Below are 12,056 nucleotides of genomic sequence, written 5' to 3'. Positions count from 1 at the left end.
TGACAACGGGTGACGGCCAGCTTGGCGGCTGGACTGAGAGGCAGCCCCAAAGCGCTTCCCACAGCCAAAGCTGCACCAGAACGAGGCCCTGGTCACCGTCTGGGGGTCTGCTGCCAGTCGGATCTACTACGGCTTCCTGAATCCCTGAGAAACCATTACAGCTGCGACGTCTGCTCAACAAATGATGAGACGCACTGAAAACTGCAGCGCCTGCAGCCAGCACTGGTCAACAGAAAAGGGCCCAATTCCTCCCCAGGACAACGTCTGATGACATCTGAATGCACATCGCATAACCAATGCTTCAAAAGTTGAACAAATTGGGCCACGGAGTTTTGTCTCATCCACCATATTCACCTGACCTCTTGCCAACCAACCACCACTTCTTCAAGCATCTCAACAGCTTTTTGCAGGGAAAATGCTTCCACAACCAGCAGGAGGCAGAAGATGCTTTCCAAGAGTTCATGGAATTCCGAAGCATGGATTTTTATGCTACAGGAATAAGCAAACTTTTTTCTCATTGGCAAAACTGTGTTGATTGTAATGGTTTCTATTCTGTTTAATAAAGATGTGTTTGAGTCTAGTTATAATGAATTAAAATTTACTGTCTGAAACCATAATTACTTTGCACAAACCTAACAGCATCTGAATCTAGGTACTCCTACTGTGGAGAAGCCACAGAAGCACTTCTCTGTGCACTGGACACACCTCCCCCTTGCTCTCCTATTCAAGGTCACTGCTCCCATATCCCCCCTCTTTCTGACTTCATCAAATCCCTTCTCCTCTTACTGATCATCGGCAGCATATACATGTTTTATTCTCCTCCCATTCTTGGTTCCATACATACTTCACGGTACTGCCCAATTTCTTTTTAATCCTTTACAGCAAGTTTAAGAGATTTTGTGTGTGTGTGCTTAGTTGCTCAGTTGTGTCCGACTCTTTGCAACCCCATGGACTGTAGCCCTCCAGGCTCCTCTGTCCATGCGGACTCTCCAGGCAAGAATACTGGAGTGGGTTGCCATGCCCTTCTCTAGGGGATCTTCCCAATCCAGGGATCGAACCCCAGTCTCCCACCTTGCAGGCGGCTTCTTTACCAGCTGAGCCACGAGGGAGATCCCTTTAAGAGATTAGTTTACATTTATTGTCCCCATTTCTCCTTCCATTCTCTCTTGAGGTTCCTCCCATCCACCCTTCCTCTCCACTGCACATGAATATCATTCACCTGGCCAAATCAAACAGTTACTTCTTGGACCTCATCTTGCTCAGCCTACCAGCATTTGACACTGCTGATCACTTCTTATTTCTTGAAACAGACTTCCTTCTTCCTTTGTCTTCTGGAAACCCTTTGTATTTGATTCTCTCCTCTGCCTAGGCTCTTTTGTCGGTTCCTTCTTATCTCCCCAACTTATAAGCGTCCTTAAACAACTTCTCTGTCCACAATGATTCTTTAAATGGTTACATCGTCTTACAGAGATATCCCCTCACTGCCAGACTTGTGTATCCAACTATCTCTTCTACATCTCCACTTGAAAGTCAGCAGGAATCTTAAACCAAATCCCAATTCTGGAGTCCCTTCGCCCCCCGAATTTCCCCTCTGTCACAACCCTGCCATCCTGGGAAATGGCACCTGCAACCAGACACACAGACTTTACAGTGTGGTGCAGCCCCTAACTGGCACATCTTGCATCTAAATGGACAGAAGATCTGACTGCCTCTACATACAGATACATCCAGAACCCACAGCACGCCTCACCACCTCCGCGGCTACAGCTCTCGAGCCCAAACTTGAGATCTCAAGTACCATCTCTCAGCTGGGCTGTTGCAAGTAGCCTTCCTGCTCCTCCTCTTGCTTTCCTTTGCCCTCAATTACAGTCTCTTTCTATAAGGCAGAAAACTGAGCTTAATAAAATCCATGGTCATATTACGTTCCTTAGATCACACCACTCCTGGCTCAAAACCCTAAGGTGAATTACTGAATGATCCCATACACTGCCTCTGTCTCATCTCCTACACCACGTTCCCTCTATGCGCCCGCTATTATATTTTCATTCAAAAACGTACTTCCACCCAAGACCTTTTTTTTCGGGCTGTTCCCTGTGCCTCGAATGTTGTTCTCCATAATAGCTGCATGATTCAACCCCTTGCTTTCTTATTTCTGTTCAAGTGTTACCCAACAGAGAGGCCTCATCTACTCATATTAAATAAAAGAGCAACACTTCCTTTCCCTCAGTATATATTTATTATTTGTCTCCCTCTAACAGTATTTACCGGAGAAGGCAATGGCACCCCACTCCAGTACTCTTGCCTGGAAAATCCCATGGACAGAGGAGCCTGGTAGGCTACAGTCCATGGGGTTGCTAAGAGTCGGACACGACTGAGCAACTTCACTTTCACTTTTCCCTTTCATGCACCGGAGAAGGAAATGGCAACCCACTCCAGTATTCTTGCCTGGAGAATCCCAGGGACACCGGAGCCTGGTGGGCTGCCGTCTATGGGGCCGCACAGAGTCGGACACGACTGAAGCGACTTAGCAGCAGCAACAGTATTTATATCCCTAAGAACAAGCACTGTGTCTTATCATGGTTTCATCCCATTCATACTATGATGCCATAGCAGGCACTCAATGAATACTTGCTGAGTGAATGGATAGATAATAAAGTACAAATAAATATATAAACACAAACACTTCTCAAGAAGGTTATAATCCCACAAGACCTTCTGCAAAGCTACAAAAACTCCAAAAATATCAATCAAGTTCAATGATTATACAACTCGGATTTTCCTCTTATTGAAAAGTGGTCATACCACAATTAGGCTTAAATGAAAGGATTTCTAAAGATCAAGTGGCTGTATCAATAATCCTTATACTCACAATCTTGATTTCACACAGGAACTCAAAAAATAAACTTATTTTGATACTCTCTAGGCAAACTTCCTTGGTAACCAAATTTGTGAATACATATAACCGAGAATGATAATGTATCACTTTTTAAAAAATCTTCTCTAAAATACTTTTGGAATAAGCAAAGCTCAAATAAATAAATAAATGAGTAAATAAATAGGTAATGGAAAGTCAGGACTCACCATAGCAATAAAGCGACCAATGAAACAAAAGTATGAAAGATGGTCTGGATTAATAGTTGATGCTGGATTTATCTGTAGACAGTAGTTGTTCTTCCCAGCATACTCAAATAAGCAATACATGGGGTTCAAAACTTCATGTGAAAGCAAGAAAAACCATTCTCTAAAAGAAGATAAGTCAATATTATTTTTAGCAACCATATATAAATTTAAAAACAGACCTTAAATATAGCCATACATAACATCACACCTCTACTCAACAGCCTTTAAAAACTCTGCTGTCCAATTCCTAAGTCGTCCATTCTAATTACCCGCCGGTTCCCGCACTGCTGAAGTGTAAACTAGGCGTTTCTCACATATTGTGTGCTTCTTCCTATGCCATATTTTGTTTGTGTATGAATCCTGAACTTCAACTCAGCCTATGGGGATCCCACTTTCAAGTTCAGCTGATATCTACTTCAGCAATTTTTGGAAGCATTTTCCAGTGTATTTCAGCGTCTCAGTCACTTAATACTCTGTGGTAACAATCTCACAGTATTATTCATTTTTCTGCACTTGACTGGCCCACATGACCACTATATCCACCAGACTGTAAGCAACTCAAAAACGAAAGCCATGTCTCCATTTTTTGTACCTTTAACTCTTATAGGCACTCTACAACCTATGTACACTAGATTTATAAGGAAGATTTATTTTATTTATTTATGGCTGCGCTAGGTCTTTGTTGCTACGTGCAGGCCTTCTCCAACTGTGATGACTGGGCTACTCTTGACTGTGGTGCTTGGGCTTCTCACTGGAGTAGCCTCTCTTATCGCAGGGCAGGGTCCTAGGGCACGCAGGTGTCAGGAGCTGTGCTCCGGGCTCTAGGGCGCAGGCTCAGCAGCTGTGGCACACGGGCTAGCTGTCTTGCGGCAGGTGGGATCTTCCCGGACCAGGGTTCGAAACCACGTTCCCTGCACTGGCAGGCGGGCTCCTTACCACTGAGCCACCAGGGAAGCCCTGAATGACAGGCTTTAATGAACAGTTGCTGGTGATACTGAGATAACACAGCGTTGCCACTATGGAACAGTTGCAACTGTTTTTTTGGGCAATGGGTTAAAGATGGAACTAAAATTTTAAAAGGTGAAATCTTTAAGTGGGATAGGCATTATCTAACTTATTACCACCTAATTTGTCTCATTTTAAAAAGTCCAATACAGAAAACCTGACTAGATAAAAGATTAATAATTTATATTATAAAATAAATTCAATACGCAGACTGTCTTCCATAGCAATTCCTTCTAATACAGGGTTCCCAACTCAAACACCTACAGAGATTAGCGAGTGAGGACAAGGGGCTCCCCTCTCGGCATGGCTCACAGTCTTCTCACAGCCACAACCCCCGGTTCCTCACTGTATCCCGGATAAAAGCTACCACTGGGCTAGGAAGAAGTACTTCTGGGCGTTATCCTCATAGTCCGTAGACAACTTGGTTATGGTGGGCAGGAAGTGAAAAAGAACATATGATACCCTGCAGGGAAAGCAGCTACTCTGATTCCGTCAATTGATGCCATGTGAGAAGGTGTGGCAATTGTTTTTAAAGAGAAGCCAGAAATCTTGATTCGTAAGAGTAATCTAGTGATTTCTTTAATGTTGTCAAATAATATAAAAAAAACTTAAAATCACAATGGGGGCCATCACTATGCAAGCTAGGTCTGGCCTGGCAGCCTGTTCAGAAATGCTTTTCTGAAACTTTAAAAATATAATCTTGGAAACTTAATGAAGGGTAGAGAAGGGAGTCTAAATCAACTGAGAAATGTTAAAAACCAATTTATAAAACGAAATTCAGTCCCCAAATAGGAGCTGAACCAAGCTGACTTCCCACTATGATGAGGCTGAAGTAACACGCGTCCCCAGGAAAAGAATTGAACAGATCTAGTGAGAATGTGTTTAGACACAAAAACTAGAAATAAAACTCCCAGTTGTTGCAGATGACTTTCAGTAAACAGCCCAGAGAAAACTGGGTACATTGAAAAAAAGAATGACTACAATGCAGCATCTGACTTATACTCTTAATATAAGAAAAAAGAAGGAAAAATCCTAAGTAACAAGAGGTAGAAGAGTTCCCTTTAACATACTCTTCCATATACTCGCAAATAAATTAAAGAGTTACAAGAGGCTGAAAAAAATCAATAGACAACGAATGAGTCAGCAGAGCCCAGAGAAGAAAACCGTAAAACTGCTAACGATGAAAAGTCACATGAGAAGCAGCAAAACATGGGGCAGTACTGCAAACAGACTGAGGACAGGTCTGAGGAAAATCAGAACAGAATGAAAAAGCACAGAGATGAACGGGATCTGAGAAGAGCAGACAGACACGTAAGACTGAGGGGGAGAGTCCACACACCCATGACTGATGTTCCTGGAGAAAAATGGAACAAGCGGAACAGAAAAAATATTCAAAGACCTAACAGAAGAAAATTTCCCTTAAATTAAGGAAGATCTTAATAAGCTCCTAAAAAAAGATATAAAACAAGCAACAACGAAATTAATGAACTTCAAAGAAAAGACCTGTGTGGGTACCCAGAGGAGAAAAGCTTCCTACAAGGGGCCAGCCTCCTACTTGATCGTGTTTATATTCAATTAGAAGACAGTGAAGCAATGTCTACAGAGTACTGGAGAAACAAGTGTTGTGTGAGAAATTTATATCCAGTGAAGTTTTTGTTTAAATACAAAAGCAGCAGCAAACATATTCTCAAACATGTAAAACTAGAGGGATATATCACCCTTGTGAACCGATTAAACCAAAACCAATAATGAATCAAAATAAAGAATTTGGGAATAAGAAAAACATGGTGCATAGTAACTAATTATGTACATTATATGCATTAAAACCATCAAAATATAAAACAAAAGCCAAACAGTTGAGGTAAAAAATGGTTAAGAATGTGACTATTATAAAGTCAGACACTGTAAAAATAATACCATATTTCATTTCTAAGATGTACCTTTTTAATGTCTGAACATTTTTGAAATTGAGACAAATCACAATAGATGTGATATGAATCTCCATGGTGACAGGTAGCTTTCTCTTCTGAAAAAACTTCATCTTTTAGATGAGAAAACACATCAGCACAACCAGCTCTGACAACGCCCCCAGGTCTAGTCTTCTACTTCTTTCCAAGTCAGCTGTACTAACATTGTGATTATGTAATTCTGTACACCCATGAAGTGTGAGTTCAAAATGAGAGCTGTTTCCAAGAGAAGCAAATTTAATTCTTTGGAAATATTTAACGAAAATGCTCTGACTAAAAAATAAACTGCTGTCATATTAGGTCTGGGAAAAGCAATTGAGGGAAAAAAATTAAGTAAAATTAAGTAAATTAAAAAATTAAAAAAATTAAGTAAAAAGGATCTCCCATTCTTATTGCTTCATAAGTGTTTGCTAAAAAAAATACTTAGTAAATGTGGAAAACTATTTAGTCAAAAGGACTCAGATTGATTAAAAACACAAACATCAAACGAACACAAATTGTTATAATATCAAAAAATAAGAAACAACCTTATACATGCTGATTCATCAAGTATGCTATGTCCAAACAATGGAAGATCATGAAACCATTAGTATAAGGTCTATATGTGATATGGAAAGATATCCATGATATACAAAATAACAAAATCAAGTTGCTATATTTTGCAAATTGTATGATCGATTCTGTTTTAAAAAAATCAGCAAATATGCATGATATCACACATATATTAAAATTTATATACAGTTGACCCTTGAACAACATGCTTTTGAACTCTGCAAGTCCCCTTATACGTGGATTTTTTTTCAATAAATATAGCGCCTGTATTTTCATTTTACAAATATCTTAAAATCAACTAAGTGCAGGCAAAAGTCAATTAGAGATCACAGCGTATGGAATTGAAATCCCATGGACTATATGGGATCACAGCGTATGGAATTGAAATCCCATGGACTATATGGGATCACAGCGTATGGAACTGAAATCCCATGGACTATATGGGATCACAGCGTATGGAATTGAAATCCCATGGACTATATGGGATCACAGCGTATGGAATTGAAATCCCATGGACTATATGGGATCACAGCGTATGGAATTGAAATCCCATGGACTATATGGGATCACAGCGTATGGAATTGAAATCCCATGGACTATATGGGATCACAGCGTATGGAATTGAAATCCCATGGACTATATGGGATCACAGCGTATGGAATTGAAATCCCATGGACTATATGGGATCACAGCGTATGGAATTGAAATCCCATGGACTATATGGGATCACAGCGTATGGAATTGAAATCCCATGGACTATATGGGATCACAGCGTATGGAATTGAAAGAACTAGGATTTGGATCCAGATTTTATCCAAACTGCTTTAGCTTCCTGTCCTTTGGTAACTCATTTATCAACTCCTTTGTTTTGTGTTGTTTTTAATGGAAGTAAAGCTGATTTACAATATTGTGTTAGTTCTAACGCACCCAGCACAGTGACTCAGTTGAATGTCTTCAGATTATCTTTCATTATGGGTCTGCACGTGGTGTTGAATATAATGCCGTGCCATACAGTAACCCTTGTAGCTTGTCTACCTTATGTATAGTAGTTTGTATTGATTCATCCCATACTCTCTTGTTTTTGAAACAGAAGTAGTAGTATGCAGATTTTTGACAACACAGGGGTCAGCACCCCTAATCCCCATGTTTTCAAGGGTCAACTGAATATGCAGAGAGAATGTACAGGATAAGCAACATAGTAATAATAATGGTTACTGCTAGATTTATATGAATATTTCAATTTTTGTTTTTAAAAATAATTCTCGATTGCTATTGAAAAAAAATATATCTTTTCAAGAATATATCTACAGTGGAGATACACTTATTTCAAAGCAGATATGTCTTATATTTTACCTTGCTAGGCCACCATAATCAAGTCCTTCTTCTCCTCTAAATATTACATATAATCGCCTCCTCAAGTCATAGGGTTTTAATGCCATAATCTGATTAAAAACAAAAACATCAATGCTTAAATTAACATTCATATATAACACAAGTTTCCTCCAAAACAGTTTTATTAAAATTTCATCTGTATTTTCAAAATTACACATTTCCTTATCTTATACAACAATGCTCTTAATTCAAAGAGATCAACTGGTTTGTTCCAAAAACTAGCAAAGATGCATCTTACTCTACTAAGCTTTCTCTGATTCACTTTCATAAATCTCTTTCCCTTCTTCTGGTATTAAACGGTAGTTCTACTTTGGGTTAGTAGCAAGAGAGGAATAGCTTGAAACATAATGTTTTTCAGGTTATAAAATATTCCCTTCTCTGTCAGTCTCCAAATTTTACCGAAATCTTATAAAAGGTGACTTGCAAATTTTTTTGACTAGCAACACTTAATGAGAAGTAGAATTTATTGCTTACACCACACATTCCGTTTCTCAGTAGGAAAGGAACTCAGCTATTGTTAAGAATTACTTATAAGATGATGAATTTTAGCATAAAAAGGTTTATCTTAAAACTATATCTATACTAGATTTTTTATAAGCCTTAAAGGCTCACACTAAGGTTACTAGTTAAGCTTTACTTCCAGATAAAAGGGAATTACTTCCCAAAGTCAAGGCTGGTCTGGGTGAGGGGACAGCTCAGCAGCAGGCCTCCCCTTTACAGAGTCATGGGCTCGCACAGCATGACTCTCCCCAAGCCAGGTGACAAAGCCAAGTAAAATCTACCATGACTTTAGATGTGTATGTATTAAAGTTTACACAGAGCTTGGAACAAGATAAGAATTATTAAATCAAACAGAAAAAGGTTTGCTGATTATAGCTCTATTAAGTAACTTGTCCAAACTGCAACAAGTACTAACCAGAAGCTAGGATTTGAACATCACTGACTTAAGAACTGTTATTTCATTTTGCTTCTATACATAAAAGTCCCTGTGTACCTGAACACACAGAGAATTTTAATTCATCACTGTAATACTTTGGGAGAGGACTGAGAAGTAAAATTCTCAGCCTCGTCAGAAAAAAAGAACTAACACATTTTGGTTTTTCATCTTTACTCTACAGATAATTCAGCAAAGGTATTACACACATTTGTTCATGCCATCAAATGTTTATTAATACCTGCTATGTGCAAAGCACTGTTTCTAGGTAGTGCACAAAGCAGCAGTAAACACAAGAGCCGTGCTCTCTTGGCGTTTCATTCTGGTCAGGGAGGTCAAGTGTGACAGGGGCTGGCGGTGGTTTAGTTGCTCAGCTGTGTCCAGCTCTGTGACCCCATGGACTGTAGTACGCCAGGCTCCATGGGAGTCTCCAGGCAGGACTGCTGGGGGGGGCTGCCATTTCCTTCTCTGCAGGTGGTGGTAAGTGTTACAAACAAGAATGAAGGACCATAACTGGCTAGAATGGGACTGTGAGGGAGGTGAGCAGAGAACTGCCATCTTAAATGAGTGCTTGGACAAGGTCTGAGATCATGACGTTTAACAGAAACCAGGAGGACGTGAGTGTTAACACTAGTGGATGAAAGAAATATTTAAACGGAATACAGTGCCTATACCAATCTAATTTTAATTTAGTCTCATTATCATGACTTTTTTGTTTTGAGTTACTAAAGTCTTAGTAAAAAAGTAAAATGGTGTCAAAATATGTCAACTTGTTCCAGAGCCTGTTATGCTTTATTTTAGTAATCTAATTCATGGTAGAATGGTTTTGTTTTTCAGCCTAGGTACCTGTGCCTGTAAAATGGGAGATAATGACAGGAGCTACTTCAAAGGGATTTTGTGATGAATTAAATGAAATGATAAATGGAAGGTGCCAGTGCTAAGCATATGACAATCACTCAATACATGATGGATTTTATTATTGTAACGGATACTCAGTAAGTGGTAGTCATGGTCACAGTTGTGTTCTAAATGGCTGAAAATTTCTAAACCTTAACTCCCTTTAGATATAACAAATACGATGACTCAAGTTGTATGATTTCCCTCAGTATCCAAGGTGTGTGGGTTCTAGGACACCCCCACAGACACCAAAATAGGGGGGTGCTCAACTTATGTACATCTTCCCATATAATTTTAAATCATCTCTAAATTACTTATAATACTTAATATAATATAATATCACATACACACGTGTAAGTACACCTCGGAGATATTACAGGTTTGGTTCTAGAGTACGGCAATAAAGAGAATATCACAATAAATCAAGTTACACTAATTTTCTGGTTTCCCAGTACAAACAAAAGTCATGTTTACATTGTACTATAGTCTAGTAAGTGTGCAATAGCATTATGTCTAAAAAGACAATGTACAGACCTTAATTTAAACAATACTCTACTGTTAAAAGAAAATGCTAACCATGATCTGAGCAAGTTGAATCTTTTTGGAAGGGTAAATCAAACGTAACTGCTCACAGATCACCTTAACAAATCAATGATAATGAAGTTTGGAGTAGTTCAAGAATTATGAAAGCGTGACACTGAGGCACTGCCACGTGAGCACACGCTGCTGGAAAAATGGCGCTGTGAGACTTGCTCAACGCAAGACTGCCATAAACCTTTAATCTGTAAAAACCACAGTATCTGCAAAGAGAAATAAAGGAAGGCACAATAAAACAATCTGCTGGCTGCAGCAAATTCAAATTTTGCCTTTTGAAACTCTCTGGATATCTCCCTCCACCCCACCAGAGAATATTTTCTATCCACAGTTGGTTGAATCCATGGATGCTATTCTATCTGTGGATACAGAAAGCTGAAGGCTGACTGTACAATTTTATTCCGGTACATCTTTCTTACCTGTTGGAAGGAATCTTCGAACAACGTCTGCCGGGACACATTGATCTTTACGTGACTGGGTAGAGCATTAGACTGAAAACAAAAGTAATATCATAATATCATGTAAGTTACAGTACGCACATCGTGTAAAAGAGAACTAAGTGATTATGAACAGAAGGCTTATTTACCGCCGCAGTACCTGGCACAAGTAACGGAAGTGAGCCAGTTTCCACCTGAAGCTGCGTTCATAGGCGATCTGCGGGCCGCCTTTAGTTCTAAAGGAAAACAAGAGCAAAGCACGTGTTAATAAATAGTAAAGCTGGATGTTCACTACTCAGTAGGAAACTGGAGTGTACCAGTGTCCTACAAGTGACAGGAAAGTTACTCTATATAACACCTGCTAGGAGAGAAGTAAATGCAATATTTAGTGGCCAACAGAGACTTGAGCAGTGAGGACACACAATACACAAACAAAGGCAGAGATGATGTGCATGGACAGATCTTTTGTAAAGAAGTAAGTTAATATGCTAAAAGGATACAATAAACAAAGAAGCTAGTTAATGTGCTAAAAACATATAATAACAAACATAAGAATTGTATATAAGCAAAAACATCTTTTGGAAAAAAATGGAAGCATTCATAGAAACACAAAAAAGATTTGTCATTAGCATAACAAACTAAAGGGTAATAGAAAAAAAATATTTTTAAGAGGAGGAAAATCCCACATAACAGGGTGAAGAACCAGGAACAAAATTCAGTATGTAACTCTAAATAAATAAAAAATGTACAAAACAGTGAAAATATGTGATAGAATTTAAATATATATGTATATTACACATAGTTATAGTTAACATAATGGGAAAAGTTTCCTCATATCTGGAAAACAAATACTAAAAGCCAGTAGTATTTCAGAAAAAAAAAATCATAAAACATAAATTGCATTGTTCTTTCAGTCCCATGTAATTATTCTTGTTGGTCTCGATCTCTTGTTAGCAGTTTATGAAGCCATCAGGTTTTCCATTAGAATTCTGTAATTTCTTACTCAGTCAAGTGGTATGATCTAAAACTTATTAGAAACTTATATTTTTAAAAAAGTCCTCTCTATGAATCTTCTGGAAGATCTTCATGTTTGTAAAAGCATCAGAGTAACATAAATGTCAGAGAATTGAAACGGTATGATTAAAGAACCAACTTCAA

At 38.8% G+C, this 12,056-nt stretch overlaps 1 protein-coding gene across 14 annotated transcripts in view; it reads right to left on the bottom strand.

Moving 5' to 3' along the window:
* The window catches only part of WWP1 (WW domain containing E3 ubiquitin protein ligase 1), a 137,768-nt gene that overhangs the window by 20,995 nt on the left and 104,717 nt on the right, over positions 1–12,056 (bottom strand). For all 14 annotated transcript variants that reach the window (XR_014055759.1, XR_014055760.1, XM_081496804.1 and 11 more), the window contains 4 exons: positions 11,059–11,134; positions 10,881–10,952; positions 7,998–8,086; positions 3,082–3,241 (listed from right to left, as the gene is read on the bottom strand). Coding sequence is in view for 12 of the 14 variants with exons in the window: in XM_081496804.1 (XP_081352930.1) it covers positions 3,082–3,241; positions 7,998–8,086; positions 10,881–10,952; positions 11,059–11,134 (397 nt within the window). In the remaining 2 variants the exon portion in view is untranslated. The remainder of the gene's footprint in view (positions 1–3,081; positions 3,242–7,997; positions 8,087–10,880; positions 10,953–11,058; positions 11,135–12,056) is intronic.

Source organism: Giraffa tippelskirchi, chromosome 6 (assembly GCF_054371585.1).
Source record: "Giraffa tippelskirchi isolate mGirTip1 chromosome 6, T2T-mGirTip1v1.2.pri, whole genome shotgun sequence".
Classification (NCBI taxonomy): Eukaryota; Metazoa; Chordata; class Mammalia; order Artiodactyla; family Giraffidae; genus Giraffa; species Giraffa tippelskirchi.
Note: the sequence above shows the minus strand (reverse complement) of the source record. Positions and strands in the feature narration are given on the sequence as shown.